Source organism: Scyliorhinus torazame, chromosome 11 (genome assembly GCF_047496885.1).
Source record: "Scyliorhinus torazame isolate Kashiwa2021f chromosome 11, sScyTor2.1, whole genome shotgun sequence".
In the NCBI taxonomy this organism is placed as follows: Eukaryota; Metazoa; Chordata; class Chondrichthyes; order Carcharhiniformes; family Scyliorhinidae; genus Scyliorhinus; species Scyliorhinus torazame.
The window spans coordinates 28598375-28624055 of NC_092717.1; the positions used below are offsets into that span (position 1 = coordinate 28598375).

Below are 25681 nucleotides of genomic sequence, written 5' to 3' on the forward strand. Positions count from 1 at the left end.
CCGAGGGTCCTGTCATTTGACATTTCAACTTTCCACCTTGCTCCCACACTGGCTCTCCATCCTTGGCCTGTTAACATGTTCCAATGAAGCCAAATGTGAGCACCTCACTTTTTGACTCATCGCTCCATAGCCTACTGGACTTAACATGGAGTTCAACTATTTCAAGTCATTACCCCGCCTCCATTTTGTTTATTTTATTTCTGATTCTGTTTTTCTCTTCTGGTTTCTTTCTTTCTTTCTTTCCGTTACATTCGGACAGCTGCTATCCAGCCATTCACGCCTCATTCAGGCACATCTTTTATTTATTTCTTTTGCTCACTACCATTCCCTTTGGCTTTTGTATCATGAAACCTTTTGTTATTTAATCTCGCCATCCTATCATAGGCCTTCCCATTTCCCTTCTTCTGACCCCCCACCCACTTCCCTTTTATTTGCTCAAAACCTATTCTATTTCTATCTTTCCTCAGTTCTGATGACAAGGAATTGGTCGGGATTCTCGGTTGCGAGTCCGCGCTGCTACCGCTGCTAACGAGGACGGAGAATTTTGGCCACGCCGTTCGCTGGCGGCAGGATTCTCCATTAGGCGCATTCAAGGGGATATTTTGAATACATGAGGCAGGAAGGAATAGAGGCACATGTTGATAAAGTGAGGGATAGGCGGAGAATAAACACTGGCCACGTGGTCTGGTCCTCTGCTGCATGATTCAATGTGACACATTTACTAGAACCCCCAATGGAGTTACTTTGGAATGGTTCACACCCTGGTGGAGTACAGAAGCTGTCAGTCCAGGGGGGCATCAGCTGATTGCCTGTTCCGTACGGATTTAACTGATCCAACAATCATATCAAGGGATATTGGTCAATTGAGACAGAAGACAGACAGAAAGGTGAAGAAAAGACCGAAAAGCCAGAAAGACTCTCTTCCCCCACCTTTTATTATTTCATGGAATGTGGGCGTCACTGGCAAACTGAACGTTTCAGATGGCAGGTACGAGTCAACCACATTGCTGTGGGCCTTGAACCGGGGCGTGGGGATTCAGCAGAAAAAAGTTACTTACCACTTTGGGGTGCATTTGGTGGGGTATTTCTCAGTGGCTGCACTGCCGAGAATCACCTCGCTATTCAATGGCACTTTGCTGGGTTCTTTTGGCCTTGGAGAGTTTTTTCCCCTGTCGAGGCCATACTGAGGCAGCCATCCTGCACTGGTGAGCTGATCTCGCCAGCATGACTGGCTCCTCTCAGATCGGTGAGCCATTTTGGGGCCCACTTCCCCCCCCCCCCCAACCCTCACTCTCACCCCCGCTCATATGGGAAAGGCTCCCCAGGCCCGACCCGTGGCACTGCCAACCAAGCACCTGGGCACCTAGGCACTGCCAATCTGGTACCCTGACTAACCAGGTTTCAGGGGGAGTTCCAGGGTACTACCCTGCCCTGTCCCCGTCCACCCACGGGTCTCTAATGGCCTGCGAGACCCCCCCCCCCCCCTGCTCCCCCCACCCTCCAAAGAGCCTTCATGCCTAATCCACATTTGTGGAAACCAGTACTAAACAGTGCCCAGGCGAGGTCTCATAGGCATGGCCGCTGATTCCCAGGCTGACTCCGGGTGCATACACATATGCAGGTCCAGATATTGCCCAGCAAGGGCATGGTCCAAATCCCGCCAGGTGGAGTGAGTTGGATGACTCGTGGCCGGACCAGCGCGAACACCGATTTGGGGCACTCTCACGATTCACCCGTTGCGCCCAGATCTGCACCGGGCGTAACATGGTCGCTGAAATGTACCCTGGGTAAGGATGGCAGATTTCCTTCCCTAAAAGGACATTAGTGAGCCAGCTGAGTCTTTACAACAATGGTCACCATTACCAAAACTAGCTTCATATCCCAGATTTATTAATCATGGTGGCATTTGAACCTGTGACCCCAGAGGCCTGGCTTTCTAGTCCAGTGACATTACCAATATGCCACCATCTCTCCGTTGATAGTTTAGCTCCTTTCACCACCACAGGGCATCCTGAAACATTTTACAGCCAATTGACTCGTCGTCGCTGTTGTCATGTAGCAAATGAGGCAGCCAATTTGCGCATTGCAAACTCTCATGTGATAGTGATTTGATAGTGACCAAATTATATTTTTATGATGTTGACTGATGGATAAATATTGACCAACAACACCAGGGGTAACTCCCCTGCTCTACTGCAAAGTAGTATCATGGGATCTTTTACATCCACCCGAGACAACAGTAAGGGCCGCCAACCAGGAGAGGAATCTCAGACAGTGCAGTGTTCCCTCAGTACTACTTAGGCCCTTGAATGGGACGTGAAACCACAACTTCCTGGCTCGTGAATGAGCGTGCTGCCCACTGGGCCACTACTGAATGGGGCTCAGGTACAGAGCAGCAATGAACTAATAAATGCAAGAACTGGCTCAAAGGGCCGAGTGGTCTACGGCTGTTCCAATGGGCTGCATTTTAAACCTAAAAAGAATCTGCGAGTTTATATCAGGTGAGGGGTCAAAATGCCAGAAATCCCTTTACTGACCCAAACCTGCCTCCAGACAACCTGTTTCCAGCTTTAGCCGAGGCCAGACGTGAGGTGGGCAGCCAATCTCCTTCAAGGAAGCTGTGAGCCCCATTGTCATGCAAGTTTTCAACTTTAGTTGCTGTCAGCCAGGTTTCCCGTACACTGGGAAACCTGACACCTTCCTCGAGGTGATGTTTTGGTACATTCAGGAGGCAAGTGCCTTCATCCTTACCTCCAGGGTCCAAGTGCCTTCCAGAGAAATCTCCATGTTTGGGAGACCCTCCACGACCGGGTGGCACTGCTGCCTCGCAGCGCCAGGGACCCGGGTTCAATTCCAGCCTCGGGTAACTGTCTGTGTGGATGCTCCGGTTTCCTCCCACAGTCCAAAGATGTGCAGGTTAGGTGGATTGGCTGTGATAAATTGCCCCTTAGTGTCCAAAAGGTGAGGTGGGGGTGATGGGGATAGAGCGAGGAGGGGGCTCTTTCAGAGGGTTGGTGCAGACTCGATGGGCTGAATGGTCTCCTTCTGCTCTGTCGGGATTCTATGAACTTCTCCCAAGCCTGCAATCTTTTTTTTTTAATTTAGAGTACCCAATTAATTTTTTCCAATTAAGGGGCAATTTAGTGTGGCCAATCCACCTACCCTGCACATCTTTGGGTTGTGGGGGCGAAACTCACGCAAACACGGGGAGAATGTGTAAACTCCACACGGACAGTGACCCAGAGCCAGGATCGAACCCGGGACCTCGGTGCCGTGAGGCAGCAAAGCTAACCACTGCGCCACCGTGCTGCCCAAGCCTGCGCTCTTATCCCCATTACTCTTATCCCCATTACCAGGCCTCTGACCTCGTCCCCACTCAGGCCCCCAACCTGAGATTGCAGATTCCCCAGGACTTTCTGGGAGGCCTGTGCCCTGTGGGTCAGGTCAGTATAAATTACATCCTATGCTTCTACAGTAGATATAGTGGAGAACTATATTGATCAAAGTCTGAGTTAGGGGAGAAAAGCAAACATTGCTCAATCTGAGCAATAACAGGAGTGAAGCCAGCTGTAATGTCGTCCAAGATTTAAAAGGCAGCTACAGTCAGCGATTCGGCTCAGAGATTTGATGGCTGTCAAGCTGTAGCTCAGAATGAGTCCGTGCCTTTAGGGGAAGGCAGGGGAAGGAAAAAGAAACCAAATCATCTCCTGCTCGAGCCGGACATTTTCATTTCGCTGGTCCAATGGCAGAGAAGTTAAGCTCTCTTATGCCTGGGAAAAGGCAAATTCATTCTATCAGATGAGGCAATGTCTGCCCTACATCCTTTAAAGGGAATAAGGATGGATATTCCTTATAGTCCAGGATGCTGATCCTAATGCAGAAATATCCTCAATACCATCAGTCAGTACCAGAACTGCTGCAAAGGGGGACAAAATGGACAAGAGATACTACTCCTCATTGGAACCCTTCTGCTCCTGATCATTAGATCTCCAGCTCATTCACCAAAACCTTTGGTAGACAAATGATGATAAGCTAGTTTTACATTTGTTGGGGTTTGACCATTTTAGTCACTACTGGTTGTTGAGAATAAACCTCTTACTGCTTTTTTAAAATAAATTAATTTAGGGGCAACTTAGCGTGGCCAATCCACCTACCCTGCACATCTTTGGGTTGTGAGGGCGAAACCCACGCAAACACAGGAGAATGTGCAAACTCCACAAGGACAGTGACCCAGGGTCGGGATTCGAACCCGGGTCCTCAGCGCCGCAGTAAATCTCTTATTTCTGCCACGCCCTTAATTATATAAGAATTTGGACTTTCATCTTCTCGGAGCAGGTCGCTGACGACTGGTGAACGAGCCAGTATCTTCACTTTAGTGAAATCTACACAGGATAGTGCACAGTTTGTGATGTTTTGCACGATTATAACAGACAAAACAGAGTTGAAAGGATCTGCCACGGTGTAAGTGAAGCTGCACTTTAGTACAACTGCAAACAGAATTATTTCTTATTGGTTTTGATTTATTGTGAGGATGGATGTGATTGTAACAACCGGAGATTTACTGGTGCTCAATGTGACTGGAAAGCAGTGGGGGTTAGGTTACAAGGATGGGGTAGGGGGAGTGGGCCTGGGTGGGGTGCTCTATTGGAGGGTCGGTGAAGACTTGATGGGCCAAATGGCCTCCTTCTTCACCGTAGGGATTCTATGAATAGTTGGGAGAAATTCCCCCTCTGCTCCTCATCACTGGTCTCCTGGACTGTCCCATCAGCAAAGTGCAATTTCATTGACATTGCAGTTATCACTTTGAGATGCCAGCAGGTGCAGATTCGAGTCCCTGTGTGGCAGAACACTGTCCCCAGTGTTTAGTTCTTGCCTGACTGGAACTCTGGTGACTGTCCCATGCGGGGTGCCCTGTAGATGCTGGGCACACATATGCACCAAACTCTCTCCTGAAAGTCAAGTAATTAAAGGAAGGCCGGTAGGTTACTAGAGCAACATGTTCTTTTTTTAATATAAATTTCGAGTACCCAATTCATTTTTTCCAATTAAGGGGCAATTTAGCGTGGACAATCCACCTAGCCTGCACATCTTTAGGTTGTGGGGGTGAAACCCACGCAAACATGGGGAGAATGTGCAAACTCCACACGGACAGTGACCCAGAACCGGGATCGAACCTGGGACAAGGTACAGTGTACATCAAATAACTTGCTAAATACTGAAACTGGAGTTATCATAGAATGGTCACAACATACAAGATGGCCATTCAGCTCATCGTGTCCATGCTAGCTTTCTGCAACAGCGACCCAGCTAGTCCTACTCCTCTGCCTTTTCCCCAAAACCCGGCAAATCGTCTCTTCAGATAATTATCCAATTTTCTTTAGAAAGTGGCAACAGCTTCAACCTCCAACACACGCTCATGCCGTGTACTCCAGATCCTATCGGGAGTGAGAGCTGGGACCTTAGAATCAGCGCGGGAATTTTGAAAAGCGCGGGGGCTGCGAGACAGAGGGGACCATTTAAAAGGTTGCTGTCTGTGGTGAGGTGAGTACAGATTAACTTACTTGCCTTGCAGGTCAGCTGTTGAGTTCGGGAGTGAGAGCTGGGACCTTAGAATCAGCGCGGGAATTTTGAAAAGCGCGGGGGCTGCGAGACAGAGGGGACCATTTAAAAGGTTGCTGTCTGTGGTGAGGTGAGTACAGATTAACTTACTTGCCTTGCAGGTCAGCTGTTGAGTTCGGGAGTGAGAGCTGGGACCTTAGAATCAGCGCGGGAATTTTGAAAAGCGCGGGGGCTGCGAGACAGAGGGGACCATTTAAAAGGTTGCTGTCTGTGGTGAGGTGAGTACAGATTAACTTACTTGCCTTGCAGGTCAGCTGTTGAGTTCGGGAGTGAGAGCTGGGACCTTAGAATCAGCGCGGGAATTTTGAAAAAGCGCAGATTAACAACTTGCTTACCTTGCAGGCCAAGTCGATTTCAGCAGGAGCGGAGCAGGTTAGTCCATTTCAGCGGGGGCAGTGCGGAAGTGATTTCTGGGAGGTAAGTTTCTCCTTTAAATAAATTTTTTTTTAAAAATTCTAGTGTTTAAGGTGGGAACAGGAAGTCGACCCGCGGACGTCTGGGAAGACCCTCACCAATAAATTCTGGTGGAGAGGAAACCCGAGACACTACACGTGTAGTGTCTCCCACCCGCCCTCCTCCTCTAACCTAATAATAAAACCCTTTGGTGTGAGGTAAGTACCATATTTTATTGTTGTTATTAATAATTTTTATTAGTTATTTTTATTTTTTTTATATATAAATTTTTTTTTAAATTTAGTTGTTAGCCAGATCTTGGTAGAAAGTTAGAGGAATGGCAGGGAAGGGAGTGCAATGTTCCTCCTGCAGGATGTTTGAGGTGAGGGATGCCGTTAGTGTCCCTGCTGATTTTACCTGCAGGAAGTGCTGCCATCTCCAGCTCCTCCAAGACCGAGTTAGGGAACTGGAGCTGGAGTTGGAAGAACTTCGGATCATTCGGGAGGCAGAGGGGGTCATAGATAGCAGCTTCAGGGAATTAGTTACACCAAAGATTGGAGATAGATGGGTAACTGTAAGAGGGACGGGGAAAAAACAGTCAGTGCAGGGATCCCCTGCGGTCGTTCCCCTGAGAAACAAGTATACCGCTTTGGATACTTGTGGGGGGGACGACTTACCAGGGGTAAGCCATGGGGTACAGACCTCTGGCACAGAGTCTGTCCCTGTTGCTCAGAAGGGAAGGGGGGAGAGGAGCAGAGCATTAGTAATTGGGGACTCTATAGTCAGGGGCACAGATAGGAGATTTTGTGGGAGCGTGAGAGACTCACGTTTGGTATGTTGCCTCCCAGGTGCAAGGGTACGTGATGTCTCGGATCGTGTTTTCCGGGTCCTTAAGGGGGAGGGGGAGCAGCCCCAAGTCGTGGTCCACATTGGCACTAACGACATAGGTAGGAAAGGGGATAAGGATGTCAGGCAGGCTTTCAGGGAGCTAGGATGGAAGCTCAGAACTAGAACAAACAGAGTTGTTATCTCTGGGTTGTTGCCCGTGCCACGTGATAGTGAGATGAGGAATAGGGAGAGAGAGCAATTAAACACGTGGCTACAGGGATGGTGCAGGCGGGAGGGATTCAGATTTCTGGATAACTGGGGCGCTTTCTGGGGAAGGTGGGACCTCTACAGACAGGATGGTCTACATCTGAACCTGCGGGGCACAAATATCCTGGGGGGGAGATTTGTTAGTGCTCTTTGGGGGGGTTTAAACTAATGCAGCAGGGGCATGGGAACCTGGATTGTAGTTTTAGGGTAAGGGAGAATGAGAGTATAGAGGTCAGGAGCTCAGATTTGACGTCGGAGGAGGGGGCCAGTGTTCAGGTAGGAGGTTTGAAGTGTGTCTACTTCAATGCCAGGAGTATACGAAATAAGGTAGGGGAACTGGCAGCATGGGTTGGTACCTGGGACTTCGATGTTGTGGCCATTTCGGAGACGTGGATAGAGCAGGGACAGGAATGAATGTTGCAGGTTCCGGGGTTTAGGTGTTTTAGTAAGCTCAGGGAAGGAGGCAAAAGAGGGGGAGGTGTGGCGCTGCTAGTCAAGAGCAGTATTACGGTGGCGGAGAGGATGCTAGATGGGGACTCATCTTCCGAGGTAGTATGGGCTGAGGTTAGAAACAGGAAAGGAGAGGTCACCCTCTTGGGAGTTTTCTATAGGCCTCCAAATAGTTCTAGGGATGTAGAGGAAAGGATGGCGAAGATGATCCTGGATATGAGCGAAAGTAACAGGGTAGTTATTATGGGAGACTTTAACTTTCCAAATATTGACTGGAAAAGATATAGTTCGAGTACATTAGATGGGTCGTTTTTTGTTCAGTGTGTGCAGGAGGGTTTCCTGACACAGTTTGTTGACAGGCCAACAAGAGGTGAGGCCACATTGGATTTGGTTTTGGGTAATGAACCAGGCCAGGTGTTGGATTTGGAGGTAGGTGAGCACTTTGGGGACAGTGACCACAATTCGGTGACGTTTACGTTAAGGATGGAAAGGGATAAGTATACACCGCAGGGCAAGAGTTATAGCTGGGGGAAGGGAAATTATGATGCCATTAGACGTGACTTGGGGGGGATAAGGTGGAGAAGTAGGCTGCAAGTTTTGGACACACTGGATAAGTGGAGCTTGTTCAAGGATCAGCTATTGCGTGTTCTTGATAAGTATGTACCGGTCAGGCAGGGAGGAAGGTGCCGAGCGAGGGAACCGTGGTTTACCAAAGAAGTGGAATCTCTTGTTAAGAGGAAGAAGGAGGCCTATGTGAAGATGAGGTGTGAAGTTTCAGTTGGGGCGATGGATAGTTACAAGGTAGCGAGGAAGGATCTAAAGAGAGAGCTAAGACGAGCAAGGAGGGGACATGAGAAGTATTTGGCAGGAAGGATCAAGGAAAACCCAAAAGCTTTCTATAGGTATGTCAGGAATAAGCGAATGACTAGGGACAGAGTAGGACCAGTCAAGGACAGGGATGGGAAGTTGTGTGTAGAGTCTGAAGAGATAGGCGAGATACTAAATGAATATTTTTCGTCAGTATTCACTCAGGAAAAAGATAATGTTGTGGAGGAGAATGCTGAGCTCCAAGTAAATAGATTAGATGGCATTGAGGTAAGTAGGGAAGAGGTGTTGGCAATTCTGGACAGGCTGAAAATAGATAAGTCCCCGGGGCCTGATGGGATTTATCCTAGGATTCTCTGGGAGGCCAGGGAAGAGATTGCTGGACCATTGGCTTTGATTTTTATGTCATCATTGGATACAGGAATAGTGCCAGGGGACTGGAGGATAGCAAATGTGGTCCCTTTGTTCAAAAAGGGGAGCAGAGACAACCCCGGCAACTATAGACCGGTGAGCCTCACGTCTGTAGTGGGTAAAGTCTTGGAGGGCATTATAAGAGACAAGATTTATAATCATCTAGATAGGAATAATATGATCAGGGATAGTCAGCATGGCTTTGTGAAGGGTAGGTCATGCCTCACAAACCTTATCGAGTTCTTTGAGAAGGTGACTGAACAGGTAGACGAGGGTAGAGCAGTTGATGTGGTGTATATGGATTTCAGCAAAGCGTTTGATAAGGTTTCCCACGGTAGGCTATTGCAGAAAATACGGAGGCTGGGGATTGAGGGTGATTTAGAGATGTGGATCAGAAATTGGCTAGCTGAAAGAAGACAGAGGGTGGTGGTTGATGGGAAATGTTCAGAATGGAGTTCTGTCACAAGTGGAGTACCACAAGGATCTGTTCTGGGGCCGTTGCTGTTTGTCATTTTTATCAATGACCTAGAGGAAGGCGCAGAAGGGTGGGTGAGTAAATTTGCAGACGATACTAAAGTCGGTGGTGTTGTCGATAGTGAGGAAGGAAGTAGCAGGTTACAGAGGGATATAGATAAGCTGCAGTGCTGGGCTGAGAGGTGGCAAATGGAGTTTAATGTAGAGAAGTGTGAGGTGATTCACTTTGGAAGGAAAAACAGGAATGTGGAATATGTGGCTAATGGAAAAGTTCTTGAAAGTGTGGATGAGCAGAGGGATCTAGGTGTCCATGTACATAGATCCCTGAAAGTTGCCACCCAGGTTGATAGGGTGGTGAAGAAGGCCTATGGAGTGTTGGCCTTTATTGGTAGAGGGATTGAGTTCCGGAGTCAGGAGGTCATGTTGCAGCTGTACAGAACTCTGGTACGGCCGCATTTGGAGTATTGCGTACAGTTCTGGTCACCGCATTATAGGAAGGACGTGGAGGCTTTGGAGCGGGTGCAGAGGAGATTTACCAGGATGTTGCCTGGTATGGAGGGAAAATCTTATGAGGAAAGGCTGATGGACTTGAGGTTGTTTTCGTTAGAGAGAAGAAGGTTAAGAGGAGACTTAATAGAGGCATACAAAATGATCAGAGGGTTAGATAGGGTGGACAGTGAGAGCCTTCTCCCGCGGATGGAAATGGCTAGCACGAGGGGACATAGCCTTAAACTGAGGGGTAATAGATATAGGACAGAGGTCAGGGGTAGGTTCTTTACGCAAAGAGTAGTGAGGCCGTGGAATGCCCTACCTGCTACAGTAGTGAACTCGCCAACATTAAGGGCATTTAAAAGTTTATTGGATAAACATATGGATGATAATGGTATAGTGTAGGTTAGATGGCTTTTGTTTCGGTGCAACATCGTGGGCCGAAGGGCCTGTACTGCGCTGTATTGTTCTATGTTCTATGTTCTAACGACATGGCAACTTTGGTTCCTCGCCATTGGCCAGCAACATTATTCCTCTCACTCTCTCTCTCTCTCTCTCTCTTCCCCCCCCCCCCCCCCCCCCCCCCCCCCCCCCCCCCATCACATCTATTTTGGCTGCTCAATGTATTGCTAGCTACGGTAACAGCCTTTCTTTCCTGACGCAGGAACGAGGCCACAGTCTCAAGGCGATGCTCCATATTTGGCAAAAGAAAATCTCTAGTGGGATCCACTATTGTTACAATCAAATGAAGGTTGCTGGTTCCCAAATCATTTCAGATCAGCTGATAGAAATGTTGATTTCGATCTGCTACAGTGAGCTGCCAGAAACTTTAATTCCAGAATTTAGTTTAAAGGTCTGACATCCTGGGCGAAATTCTCCGTAATCGGCACGATGTCCGTCGACTGGTGCAAAAAACGGCGCAAATCAGTCCGGCATCGCGCCGCCCCAAAGGTGCGGAAGTCTCCGCATTTTGAACGGCCGAGCCCTAACCTTGAGGGGCTAGGCCCACCCCGGACTGATTTCCGCCCCGCCAGCTGGCGGGAAAGGCCTTTGGTGCCCCGCCAGCTGGCGCGGAAATGACATTGCCGGGCGGTGCATGCGCGGGAGCGTCAGCGGCCGCTCACGGCATCCCCGCGCATGCGCAGTGGAGGGGGTCTCTTCCGCCTCCGCCATGGTGGGGACAGTGGCGAAGGCGGAAGGAAAAGAGTGACCCCACGGCACAGGCCCGCCCGAGGATCGGTGGGTCCCGATCGTGGGCCAGGCCACCGTGGGGGCACCCCCGGGGCCAGATCGCCCCGCGCCCCACACAGGACCCCGGAGCCCGCCCGCGCCGCCGGTAAGAGAGGTGGTTTAATCCACGCCAGCGGGACAGGCATTCCAGCAGCGGGACTTCGGCCCATCCGGGCCGGAGAATCGCCAGGCGGGGGGGCGGGGGGAGGGGGAAATTCGGCAACCAGCGGGGGCGGGATTCACGCCAGCCCCCGGCGATTCTCCGACCCGGCGGGGGAGTTGGAGAATCTCGCCCTCTATTTCAGTAAGAAGTCTTACAACACCAAGTTAAAGTCCAACAGGTTTGTTTCAAATCACGAGCTTTCGGAGCGCTGCTCCTTCCTCAGGTGAACCTCAGGAGGACATTCACCGGAGGAAGGAGCAGTGGTCCGAAAGCTAGTGATTTGAAACAAACCTGTTGGACTTTAACCTGGCATTGTAAGACTTCTTACTGTTCTCACCCCAGTCCAACGCCGGCATCTCCACATCATCCTATTTCAGAACTGAATGACCAAACGTAGACCTATGGAAGATGGTACCAGCACAGATGGAGGCCATTAAGTCTGTCTTACTTGTGCTGGCCCTCTAAAAGGCACTCCCCTGCCTTTTCCCCATAGTCTTAGAAATTCTTCCTTTTTACACAATGATTCAATTCCCTTTCGAATGCTTCAATTGGACCTGCCTCTGCCACATTCTCGGGCAGAACATTCCAATTCAGATCTACTTGCCATGTGGAAAGGATTTTTCTCACGGCATCATTGTTTCTTTTTCCAATGATTCTAAAATCAGGGCCCTCTGCTCCTCAATCTCTTCACCAATAGAAACAGTTTCTCTGGGTGCGGTTTACCCGTATGGGAACAGAGAACGTTTAGTGGAGTGTTTTCCGGCACTCGGAGCGCCGGGAAACCCCACACTATCAAACGGGACTCTGTTCCCATTTGGATAGATTTGGGGCCTCAGCGGGGAACTCCCCGATGAGGCCGCACTCAGTCCGGTTTCCTGCATTAAGGAGCTCCGCTCGCCAGAACTCCTCCGTGCAGGAGGAGATCGGGATGCCATTTTTAAATGGTGTCCCAATCTCTCAACTCCACAACGTGACCCCCAAACCCCCGACTCACCTATAAGAGGGTCCTCAGGCCCCCCCGACACCCACACAGGGCACCCCAGGCCCAATCCCCGTTGCAGGAAGGTTGCCAGCTTGGCACCTTTGAACTGCCAGTGTGGCAATGTCCCTGCCAGCTGGCAGTGCCATGCTGGCACCCATATGGGTGCCACCCTGCCCAGAGGACAAGCACCTGGCGGCCTCTGATCCCATGGGAGATCCCCACGAGTACTGTTCCGTCTTGTCCCGGTTTGTGGTGACCAGCACTGAACAGCGCTCACCCCAGGTCTCCCAGGCAAAGGGGTTAGATCCCAATGCCTTGGGTAGATTACAGGAGTGAATATTAGAGTGAGACTAGCTGTCTCGCTCTAATATGCAGATTTGCCCAAAGGTGATCCACCCACAATGGGCGAGATTCACATCGTGACATCTTGCGAGATTGCATTAGATTTTGCGATGCGTGGCCAACTGGGTAGATCCCGGAAGGGGGATCTCCCGGCACCTACCAGCCATGCCGCGCTGCCTTTCGGGTGTAAGGTGGCCGATAGATCAAGCCCTCTATATCTTCCATGTCAAAACCCCTCAATGCCTCTATTATCCATCTGATCCCTGAAAATGCTTCGGGCAAACTCCTGACTCTACGATGATTTTACATAATTTTAGACAGCTTGACCCCGCTGCTGGCAAATGCGGGCTTCAGTGCCCCAACCTCAGGATAAAATGGGGCACCCACGCTCACATGTGCCAGCAGCGGGGTCAGCTCAACAATTTCATCAGACAGGGCAGCACAGTGGCGCAGTGGTAGCACTGCAGTCTCACGCCGCCGAGGTCCCAGGTTCGATCCCGGCTCTGGGTCACTGTCCGTGTGGAGTTTGCACATTCTCCCAGTGTTTGTGTGGGTTTCGCCCCCACAACCCAAAGATGTGCAGGCTAGGTGGATTGAACATGCTAAATTGCCCCTTAATTGGAAAAAATGAATTGGGTACTCAAAATTTCTTCAGACGCAGCTTCCTAATTAGAAACACAGAAAGAAACATAGAAAAAATAGGAGCCGAAGGAGGCCATTTGGCCCTTCAAGCACACTCTGCCATCCAGTATGATATTGCCTGATCATCCAACTCAATAGCCTAATGCCAATTTCTCCCACCCGTGGCCACCTTTGGGCTCCAATATCCTTGGGCCGCTCCCAATGCTGTTTGCTAAATGAGTGGCTGGCGGCTGTAGAGCCTCAGCAGCCCCAGCGATTAGGCAGGTTGGGGATCACAAAGGCGCCCGAGGCATAAGCAAAAGAAAGTTCTGCGGGTGCGAGCCCCCTCGCAATGGCGGAGAAAAGCCCTCCCAGACGGAGTATCTGGGCTATGGCTGCAGCAGCCTTTCTTGTACGCAGCCCGTAAATCTGTGAAGCCTCTGGTTCAGAAGTATTCCCCTCCCCTCTCCTCTTCCCCCCCCCCTCCCCCACCACCACTACCACCACCACCACCCACCCAGGCAGGGAGGCCGCCTCCATGGAGATGGTAGTCTCTGTATTCAGCGGGCCTGAAGAATTAACCCGAACTGGGCCCTTGAATATTTATATTGGCTGGCCACCTTAGTTGTGTGGGCAGCCAACCCATGTCCCAGGAAACGTCCCTGATGCGACTCCCTCTTAATCTGCAGTTCCTACCCCACCAACCCCCCCACCCTTTCCTTTCCTGTCCCACCTCGGGGATAGTAAAAATCTGCCCAATGTGTCCAGCGACTTGCCCACTTGTACCCTAAATGTGAACAGGCGCCGGAATGTGGCGACTAGGGGCTTTTCACAGAAGGCTACTTGTGACAATAAGCGATTATTATGATCCATGCGCGGCAGTTTTCCACCCATGCCCTTCGCTGACTTGCTCGGGGGTTGGAAAGCTGCACCTTCAGATAATCAGAATCGCTGAGTGTACACAGGATACTGTGTACATGTCCACAGAGGTGTGGTCAGTTTCCTTTTAAAATTTAACCTTTATTTTCCAAGCTTTGCGTTTCTTCAGTCAGGTTTTGCAACAACCAGATGAGACAGGAAGATTCTTTGTTCGGAGCAGGAAGGACGGGTGTAAAAACCAACACCAAAACTCATGTATCATTTTGGCGGCTTCCAGAGGCAAGAAGTGAAAAGGATGTTGAATTGAAAGCAAATCCGATCTTGATTTAATGTTTACTGAAGTGCAGGGGTCAAAAGACAATCATGAAGAACCCATTTCCCAGTCCAATCAATCAAATGATTGTGGAATGGAGAGGGGCTGGGAGAGCTGGATATACCTTCCATTCTCTAGTCATCGGGATTCACTTTTCCCACTGGCAGCGCACCGCATCCTGCCAGCAGGTTTCACAGTGGGCTGGGTTAGTTTCAATGGGAAATCCCATTGACAAGCGGCGGGAGGCTAGGATCCCATCACCAGCAAACTGCGCGCGGCCGAGCGCTACGCAGCCGGGGGACGTAGAATCCCGCCCAGTGTCCCAAAACTGGCAACCTCCGGACTGAGTCCACACCGGATTTTTCCCGTTTTTTGGGTCAGGCATTCAGGCGGGGTCAGACTGGACGGTCCAGGCCGGGTCAGGGCCAAGTCAAGCCGAGTGGGGAGGGGGGGGTCAAGGGTCGCTGGGACCACTCAAAGTGCTGGAAAAGATGAATGCGTGAAGCCAGTAACTGGTCCAGTGCACCACCACACCGATGCAGTACCTAGCCAGACAGGTCACTGTTATTTTACTCATTTACTAAAAATTAAAATTAATTTATGACAGCTTATAAAAATGCCAGGTTTCTGGACATCTCCAGATTTGGAATAGTGTACCTGTACCATATATGGTTAGTTCAGTCAGTTAATGCCAAAGGCCGTCCCAACGTGACCTAGATACTACTTCTCACTGACAGTGGAAGGTAGGACTAGATGACCATTCAGCCCTCCAGCCTGTTCTGCCATCCAGCCATACCATGGCTAATGTGTACCTCAATTCCACTTCTCCACCTTTGCTACATACCCTTATGCAACAAAAATCTATCAATTATACCCCTGAAACTTTAGATTAACCAGCAGCCAACCACAGCCATGTGGGGGGGGGGGACCCTAATGCATCTGATATACAAAATCCATGAGGAATGAAGCATATTTTCATCGATATAACATAGATGTACGTATCTGTTTAGTTTTAAATCACAACTTACTTCCACTATTCCATCCTTAAACGTTTCACTGTAGCTGCTGTCGGGTGTGCTGCGTTGGTCGTCTTTGAGGTAGTTGGTGTGTGTGACAGTGAACACTTCGTACTGGCTGCTGCCAAGGTTCTGTTCAAAGATCACCCCTCTCTGTTCATCACTCTCGGCTCTGCTATAGTGCACAGTGGGAGTCATTGCCCCCGAGTAGCTGGTGGGGTAGCCCTCCGTTTTGATGCTGACCACTGCCACCCCTGCCACCGACACCGGCGTGTTCTCAGTTGGATTGGGACCGTAAGCATCCCGCTTTGAGGCGTCCAAGTGCTCCGGATGCAAGGACAGGTTCACTGGGAGGGACTTGAGGACCTGCACTCGATTGTCATGGACTTCTAGATCATTCTGATTGTCCGATGATGCAAGGCAACTCCTGATAAATGGAAACACAGGGGAGAAAAATGCTGTGAGAACGAGAGCTTTTGGGACGGATTCAAAGAAAACAACGTCACTTAGATTTAGTGAAGATGTACTGGCAGTGACATAGTAGGTTTGTATTCTCAGGTTATTTGCTTCACTCCTTTTAGAAATTAGAACATGAGCAAACTTTTCTTTGTTTATTTTTCAAACTTGTTAACTTCCTCCCTCCCCTTGGCTATTGATTAATTAGCTGAGTCATGCTCCGGAAAGGTCCTAGGCTCAATCCTTGGTCTTGGTCTGTGTTGAGTTAATTGGAATGTGGCTCTTGGCGTCCATGGGTCAGGCAGGAAAACAATAAGAAATGACAGCCAGAGCTCTCATGCCTGATGGCCATCTAATGACACGTCCCCCCAACCCAACCAGAATTTCATGCAAGAGATTGGGCGAAGCTAAACTGGGGCTTGGCTATAAAACTGACCCAGGCTTTGCCATCCAACAGCCCAGCAACACTTGCTGTCAATTCAAACAAACGATGGTCACTTGCGTCATTGGGCCAGAGAGAGGAGACAATACCCAACCAGGCAATAAACATGAAATGAAAAAATGAAATGAAAATCGCTTATTGTCACAAGTAGGCTTCAAATGAAGTTACTGCGAAAAGCCCCTAGTCGCCACATTCCAGCGCCTGTTCGGGGAGGCTGGTACAGGAATTGAACCCGCGCTGCTGGCCTGCCTTGGCCTGCTTTAAAAGCCAGCGATTTAGCCCTGTGCTAAACCAGCCCCTGACATCATCAGGAAAGAGCGTGAAAAGAAAAACACATTAACAATAAAAAGGAATAACTATATATTGACACTATGATGAATAAAATCGCTGCCACTTCATTGAAAACAGTTCCATGAGCAAAAAGGGCAGTTCCAATTTCTGGCCCAAGTGCAGCACGGTAGCATAGTGGTTAGCACAATTGCTTTACAGCTCCAGGGTCCCAGGTTCGATTCCCAGCTTGGGTCGCTGGCTGTGCGGAGTCTGCACATTCTCCCCGTGTGTGCATGGGTTTCCTCCGGGTGCTCCGGTTTCCTCCCACAGTCCAAAGATGTGCAGGTTAGGTGGATTGGCCATGCTAAATTGCCCTTAGTGTCCAAAATTTCCCTTAGTGTTGGGTGGGGCTACTGGGTTATGGGGATAGGGTGGAGGTGTGGGCTTGGGTAGGGTGTTCTTTCCAAGAGCCGGTGCAGACTCGATGGGCCGAATGACCTCCTTCTGCACTGTAAATTCTATGATAATTCTTTATGTGTGAGCCTGATTACTGGTAAAGACTTTCAAAGAGGGTTCACCAAGTGTCAATTGGTTTAAAAGCTGAAACTATAGGTGATTTTGCCCATCCAGCGCCATAACGAACTGCAACTCCCAATTGTCGCCCCAGCTGAGATACGCCAATTCAGCACCGACCTGGAGTCGAACTGGTGTCCATCGTGGTTTGTCAGACATGGAGTTATGCTGGGCAACACCTTTACCCACCAGACCGATGCTGGAATTCCCCTAGTTCAGATGCTGCCAATCAGCTGACTGAGTTCTGGCGCAGGATATGGATGCAGTTAATCACGGCATGAAGTAGGATGTGCAGGGGGCTGGTTTAGCACACTGGGCTAAATCGCAGGCTTTGAAAGCAGACCAAGGCAGGCCAGCAGCACGGTTCAATTCCCGTACCAGCCTCCCCGAACAGACGCCGGAATGTGGCGACTAGGGGCTTTTCACAGTAACTTCATTTGAAGCCTACTTGTGACAATAAGCGATTTTCATTTCATTTCATTTTTTCAAGAGAGCTCGTAGAAGTTGAAAGTCTAATACTGACTTTTGTTTACATTTCGAGTACCCACTTTTTTCGAATAAAGGGGCAATTTAGCATGGTCAATCCACCTAGCCTGCACATCTTTGTTGTGGGGACGAAACCCACGCAAACATGGGGAGAATGTGCAAACTCCACACGGACAGTGACCCAGAGCCAGGATCAGACCTGGGACCTCGCCGCCGTGAGACAGCAGTGCTAACCACTGTGCCACCCTGTTGCCCTAATACTGATTTATTACCTGTAATCTTCCAAAGTGAAATTGAGCCAAGCGGTCTGTGTATTGCAAAGCACATAGCTAGACCTGAGGAAGGGTCTTTGGAAAAGTAACTTTTTTTCCCTCTTTGTTGCCTGAGCGAATTCCAGGTATTCAGTTTCCGTTTCAATGGTAATGGCAACTGAATGGGAAAGACTATCCCCAGGTGGAGTGCAGAGCAAAGTTCAGGTGGATGGACAGGAGTGGCACGTCCTCCCCACCCCCCATAATGAATAGCCTCTTTGTGTTTCACTTACATTACGTCTTGCGTCCAACTGCTAAAGCAGAAAATCTGCCCCAATAAGTCGAATGTTGTTTTCATTATAGGGGTTGGGAGCCAATCCTGAAATTCCCTTAAATTGCCTGTGAAAATGACAAATCAGTGGCCTCGCTCAGGAGATAGCTCGAGTGTCAAATACTTGATGATAGAAGGAATCTCGTTGGTTACAGAAAAAGAGAATTAAGTCTAAGGGCACTTTGGAGAAATCATTACCAGTGGAACTTTTCAATGCACTAAAGGCTGCTGCTGTTCCCTTGCTTTCCCTTGCTTTCTCAGAGATATCTTCACGGCTGTCCTCCTGTAGCTTCTGTGCCAATTGACCTTTCAGTGATTTCAACCTCCATCTCAACTCATCATGCTCTCTCTCCCCTCTGGGTTCATTGCTCCTTCATCCTCCCTAAATCTCTAACTTCATGCCAGCTCTCCAACCCAGAGTCCCAGCCGTCCCTTGACCTTGCCATCTCAGGTGGTCTGGCGAGTCCTGTCTTATCAATCACAAACAAACCATTTTCTGATCACTTCCTTGTATTAGTCACCAGCCATATCCCTCCTCTCTCATCCCACCACGACTTCCTTCTGGATACACCCTGGAACAGAAAGCGGTTTTCCATTTCACTTACAGCTGTACTTCCAAAATCCTAACTGTCTGGCCTTTGACCCTTCCTTTGACACACATTTCTGCAGCTGCTGATTTGCTCATGACTCTCTCACCTGCGCCTTTGCTACCCGAGGCCCCAATGAAAACGGTTACTCTCACAGCCTGGCCATTCACCCTCAATCGCCTCTCCTTTAGGTGAAAGTGACGCAGATCTGAAAGGATCCGAGTGGACCACATGAAGCACTGTCGAGTGGGCGGCACGGTGGCACAGTGGCTAGCACCACTGCCTCACAGCTCCAGGGTCCCGGGTTCAATTCCATCTTCGGGCGACTGTGTGGAGTTTGCACGTTCTCCCCATGCCTGCATGGGTATCGTCCGGATGCTCCGGTTTCCTCCCACAGTCCAAAGGTGTGTGGGTTAGGTGGATTGGCCATGCTAAATTGCCTCATCGTGTCCAAGAGTATAGGTGAGGTTACTGAAGCCATGGGCTTAAGTAGGATGCTCTTTCCAAGGGCTGGTGCAGAATCAATGGGCCGAATGGCCTCCTTCTGCAATGTGAAAACTTTGAAGCCCTACTCTTGACTGTTGAAACTGCTCACTATTCCAGGATTATCGCGAGTGCAAACCCTTAACTTCTTTTCTCAACGTAAACCATCTTCTCAACACTTTATTCCCTCACCCCCAACAATAATTTACAGGGTGGAATTCTCCCAAACCCCTGCTGGCAGGTTCAATGGCCCGGGGGGTCTTCCACTGGTGCCTGCCACGTTGGGTTGGTAAACCCGCTGGAGGCCAGTGTCAAGCTCATTTGCATCCTGCTAATCGGATGCAGTGGAAGGCCGACCATCTACGCCCAATTCTCCACGACGCCAGGGGAGTACACACCGGTACAATGCAAGTCTGGAACAACGTGGCATTCAGACGACTACTCACACCTGGTTCAATTCTTATCCTAATCTTATCTACTACTTACACTAGCATCTCTTGCACCATTACCCCTGCTGTTCTCCAAGGATCTCCAAGGCGGCATGATGGCACAGTGGTTAGCACTGCTGCCTCACAGCGCCACAGACCTGGGTTCAATTGTGACTTTGGGTGACTGACAGTGAGGAGTTTGCATTTTCTCCCCGTGTCCATGTGGATTTCCTCCTGGTGCTCTAGTTTCCTCCCACAGTCCAAAGATGTGCAGGTTAGGTGGATTGCCCATTCTAAGTTGCCCCTTCGTGTCTAGGGCTGTGCAGGTTAGATTACAGGGAAAGGGCAGGGGAGTGGACCTGGGTAGAGTGCACTTTCAGAGTGTCAGTGCAGACCCAATGGGCTGAATAGCCTCCTTCTGCACTGTAGGGATTCTATCTTTGGCACCCTCCTATTTCCCAACTACCTTCTCAGCAACATCATCCGAAAGTATGGCATGTTTTCATATACGAGAAGTGCAGGAGAATATGTCAGGTCTACCCAGAAGTGAGGTGCCATTCTAGTGAAGCTGCAACATAGGGCTACATACATACACGCTAATCAGCAGAAACAGAATGCTATAGGCAGAGCTAGGTGCTGTAACACCCAGCTCTACCTCATCACACTTCTCCCTACTCCTCCACTGTTGCGAGGTTATCAGACTGTAAATCCGACATCCAGCACTGGGTGAGCAGAAACTTCCTCCAATTAAATGTTGGGAAGACTGAAGCCATTGTTTTTGGTCCCTGTTCCAAAATCTGTTCCTTAGTTACTAACTTCACCCTGGCAACAGTATGAGAATAACCAGTCTGTTCGCAATCTTGGTGTCATATTTAACCCCGGGTTGAGCTTCTGACCAAGACCACTTATTTCCACCTCCATAATGTCATCCAACTTTGCCCCTATCTCAGATCATCTGCTGTTGAACCACCCCATTTGCACAGTTGCTTCACAGCGCCAGTAGTCCCAGGTTCGATTTCCGGCTTGGGTCACTGTCTGTGCGGAGTCTGCACGTTCTCCCAGTATCTGCGTGGGTTTCCTCCGGTTTCCTCTCACAAGTCCCGAAAGACATGCCGTTAGGTAATTTGGACATTCTGAATTCTCCCTCAGTGTACCCAAACTGGCGCTAGAATGTGGCGACGAGGGGCTTTTCACAGTAACTTCATTACATTGTTAATATAAGCCTACTTCTGACAATAAAGATTAAGATTTTTTTTTAAAATGTTTAAGAGTACCCAATTCATTTTTTCCAATTAAGGGGCAATTTAGCGTGGTCAATCCACCTACCCTGCACATCTTTGGGTTGTGGGGGCGAAACCCACGCAAACACAGGGAGAATGTGCAACCTCCACATGGACAGTGACCCAGAGCCAGGATCCAACCTGGGACCTCAGCGCCGTGAGGCAGCAATGCTAACCACTGCGCCACCGTGCTGCCCGATTATTAAGATTATTAATGGTTTTGTTACCTCTAAACTTAAATATCCCAGCAAACCCCTGTCTGGTGAACCACATTCCACCCACCGTAAACGTGGTCATCCAAAGCCCTGCTGTCCATATCCTAATTCTCAGCAAGTCCCATTCACCAATCACCCTCCAGCTTGCTATCCTACACTCGTTCCCGGGTAAACCCCAACGTCTCAATTTTAAAATTCTCATCCAGGTTTTCAAATGCCTCAAAGGCTTTGCCCCTTCCTACCTCTGTAATCTCCTCCAGCCCCACAACCCTCAGAGGTAGCTGTGCCCCTCTAACTCTGGAATTTAGAGTATTCCGGATTTTAATTTGTCCCAAAATTGGTGGCTGTGCGTTCAGCTGCCTCGGCTCAACGAAATGGAATTCCTTCCCATCGCCTCTCCACCTCGCTTTCTTTCTTTAAGACACTTCTTAAAACAACTCCTTTCACTAAGCTTTTGGTCATCTGACCTAATATCGCCTTCTGTTGTTCAGTGTCAATTTTCGTTTTGCAATGCTGCTGTGAAGTGCTTTGGTATGTTTGATTACATTGCAGGCTCGGTACACATGTAATGGGACCGGGATATCTTCTGCAAGACCAGCATTTATTGTCCATCCCTAATTGTCCTTGAGAAGGTGGTGCTGGACTTCCGGGTGCGGCGATGACCAGCTAAGTCGCACGTTTCAGCAGCTCCCGGTGGAACGGACTTTTGGGCTCTTAATAGGAGCCCCAACGGCAATTTTAACGGCTAAAAACACTGTGCGGTAAACCAAAAGGGAATTCCCCCTGGACACAGATGGAAAAAGGAGAGGAAAGTGGCCGGATTGCGGAGGATCCTCTAGAGCAGCGGCAAGGAAAGCAAGCACAAAGCAAGATGGCGTCGGAAGGTGGCCGTCTAGTATGGGGCCCTGACCAACAAGTGTTCCTGCGGCGCTCTGTGGAAGAACTTAAAAAGGAGATGAAGAAGGAGCTGTTGGCCCCAATATTACAAGCGATTGAAGGGCTAAAGGAGGAACAAAAGACCCAGGAGCAGGAGCTTTGGGTCGTGAAGGCAAAGGCCGCTGATAATGAAGACGAAATACAGGGCCTGGTGGTGAAGACAGAGATGCACAAGGCACAACACAAAAGGTGTGTGGAAAGGCTGGAGGTGTTGGAGAATAATGCGAGGAGGAAGAATTTAAGGATTCTTGGTCTTCCCGAAGGTGCGGAGGGGGCGGACGTCGGGGCATATGTGAGCACGATGCTTCACTCGTTAATGGGATCGGAGGCCCCGACGGGCCCATTGGAGGTGGAGGGAGTTTATCGAGTTATGACGCGAAGACCGAGGGCTGGAGAAATACCTCGAGCCATAGTGGTGAGATTTCTCCGATATAATGACAGAGAGATGGTCCTCAGATGGGCAAAGAAAACTCGGAACAGTAGGTGGGAGAACGCGGTGATCCACGTATATCAAGATTGGAGTGCGGAGGTGGCGAGAAGGAGGGCAAGTTTTAATCGGGCCAAGGCGGTGCTTCACAAAAGGAAGGTCAAATTTGGAATGCTGCAACCGGCAAGACTGTGGGTCACACACCAAGGGAAGCACCACTACTTTGAGACGGCAGAAGAGGCGTGGACATTTATTGTGGAGAGCAGCTGGAATAGGCGGGCCAGAAAAAGAACGTTTAGGACAAAGTGGTGGTGTGATTACGTGGGGTGAAGGGGGGGAAAAAGGGGGAAGGGGTGATCTCTCAAGTTGTTAATCTTGCGACCCTGTAACTTTTCTCTCTTCCCCATGTCGTGGGGGGGGGGGGGGGGGGGGGGGGGGGGGGAGGGGGTGAGGAATTGTGGGCGCCGGCCATTAGGGGTGGGGCCAAGTGGGAAACGCGGGCTTTGTTCCCACGCGATGGTAATCATGGCGGGAACAGGGAAGCAGGAAGGAGGGGGCCTCACACAGTGGGGGCCGAGGTCACGGGGGGAAGCCGAGGTCAACCAGAGTTTGCTGACTTCTGGGAGCAACATGAGGGGTGCAATTACGCTAGAAGAGGATCTAGTGGGGGGGGGAGTTTAACTGGGTTGCTGCTGCTGGGGAGAAGGGGGAGCTGGTACGGGATGGGGTGGTCGAGGCGAGAGGGTGCCGTCGGGGGGAGATACGGCTACGTGGGAACCGGGTGAGGAGCTGGATTAAAAAAGTGGATGGCTAGTCGACAAGGGGGGGGATAAAGAGCCCCCCAACCCGGCTGATCACGTGGAATGTGAGAGGGCTGAACGGGCCGATTAAGAGGGCACGGGTACTCGCACACCTAAAGAAATTAAAGGCAGATGTGGTTATGTTGCAGGAGACGCATCTGAAACTGATAGACCAGGTCAGACTACGCAAAGGATGGGTGGGGCAGGTGTTTCATTCGGGGTTAGACGCAAAAAACAGGGGGGTGGCTATATTAGTGGGGAAACGGGTACTGTTTGAGGCAAAGACCATAGTGGCGGATAGCGGGGGTAGATACGTGATGGTGAGTGGCAGATTGCAAGGGGAGGCGGTGGTTCTAGTGAACGTATATGCCCCGAACTGGGGTGATGCCAATTTTATGAGGCGAATGTTGGGACGTATACCGGACCTAGAGGCGGGAAAGTTGGTAATGGGGGGAGACTTTAATACGGTGCTGGACCCAGGGCTGGACAGATCGAGGTCCAGGACCGGGAGGAGGCCGGCTGCAGCTAGGGTGCTCAAGGACTTTATGGAGCAGATGGGAGGAGTAGACCCCTGGAGATTTAGCAGGCCTAGGAGTAAGGAGTTCTGGTTTTTCTCCTATGTCCATAAAGTATATTCACGGATAGACTTTTTTGTATTGGGAAGGGCGCTGATCCCGAAGGTGACAGGGACGGAGTACACGGCAATAGCTATCTCGGACCACGCTCCACATTGGGTGGACCTGGAGATAGGGGAGGAAAAAGAACAGCACCCGCCCTGGAGAATCGACATGGGACTATTGGCAGATGAGGGGGTATGTTTAAGGGTGAGGGGGTGTATTGAAAGGTACTTGGAGCTTAATGACAATGGGGAGGTTCAGGTGGGAGTGGTCTGGGAGGCGTTTTAGGCAGTGGTTAGAGGGGAGCTGATATCTATTAGGGCACATAAAGGAAAGCAGGAGGGTAGGGAAAGGGAGCGGTTGCTGAAAGAACTTTTGAGGGTGGACAGACAATATGCGGAGGCACCGGAGGAGCGACTGTACAGGGAAAGGCAAAGGCTACATGTAGAATTTGACTTGTTGACTATGGGTAATGCAGAGGCACAATGGAGGAAGGCACAAGGTGTACAGTACGAATATGGGGAGAAGGCAAGCCGGTTGCTGGCCCACCAACTGAGGAAGAGGGGAGCAGCGAGGGAGATAGGGGGGGGTGAGAGACGAGGAGGGAGATGGAGCGGGGAGCGGAGAGAGTGAATGGGGTGTTCAAGGTATTCTACGAAAGATTATATAAAGCTCAGCCCCCGGAAGGGAAGGAGAGAATGATGTGCTTTCTGGATCAGCTGGAATTCCCTAAGGTGGAAGAGCGGGAGAGGGCGGGACTGGGAGCACAGATTGAGATGGAGGAGGTAATGAAATGGATTGGGAGCATGCAGGCGGGGAAGGCCCCGGGACCAGACGGATTCCCGGTGGAATTTTATAGTAAGTATATGGACTTGCTGGCCCCGCTTCTGACGAGAACCTTTAATGAGGCTAGGGAAAGGGGGCAGTTGCCCCCGACTATGTCAGAGGCAAAGATATCGCTCCTCCTAAAGAAGGAAAAAGACCCGCTGCAATGCGGGTCCTATAGGCCCATTTCTCTTTTAAATGTGGATGCTAAGATTCTGGCCAAGGTAATGGCGACGAGGATAGAGGACTGTGTCCCGGGGGTGGTACATGAGGACCAAACTGGGTTTGTGAAGGGGAGACAGCTGAACACGAACATACGGAGGTTGCTAGGGCTAATGATGATGCCCCCGCCAGAGGGGGAAGCGGAGATAGTGGTGGCGATGGATGCCGAGAAAGCATTTGATAGAGTGGAGTGGGATTATCTGTGGGAGGTGCTGAGGAGATTTGGCTTCGGAGATGGATATATCGGATGGGCACAGCTGCTGTATAGGGCACCGATGGCGAGTGTGGTTACGAATGGACGGGGGTCTGATTATTTCCGGCTTCACAGAGGGACGAGGCAGGGATGTCCCCTGTCTCCGTTATTGTTTGCACTGGCGATTGAGCCCCTGGCCATGGCACTGAGGGGTTCCAGGAAGTGGAGGGGAGTGTTTAGGGGAGGAGAAGAACACCGGGTATCTCTGTATGCGGATGATTTGTTGTTGTATGTGGCGGACCCGGTGGAGGGGATGCCAGAGATAATGCGGATACTTGGGGAGTTTGGGGATTTTTCGGGGTATAAATTGAACATGGGGAAAAGTGAGTTGTTTGTGGTGCATCCGGGGGAGCAGTGCAGGGAAATAGAGGATTTACCGCTGAGGAAGGTAACAAGAGGCTTCCGATACTTGGGGATTCAGATAGCCAAGAATTGGGGAACCTTACACCGGCTTAATTTAACACGATTGGTGGAACAGATGGAGGAGGACTTCAAGA

At 50.2% G+C, this 25681-nt stretch overlaps 1 protein-coding gene across 4 annotated transcripts in view; it reads right to left on the reverse strand.

The window, feature by feature from the left end:
• Positions 1–25681, reverse strand: part of LOC140385199 (grainyhead-like protein 2 homolog) — a 154943-nt gene that overhangs the window by 77883 nt on the left and 51379 nt on the right. For all 4 annotated transcript variants that reach the window (XM_072467093.1, XM_072467092.1, XM_072467094.1 and 1 more), the window contains exon 4: positions 15315–15729. In XM_072467093.1, coding sequence (XP_072323194.1) covers positions 15315–15729 — 415 coding nt within the window. The remainder of the gene's footprint in view (positions 1–15314; positions 15730–25681) is intronic.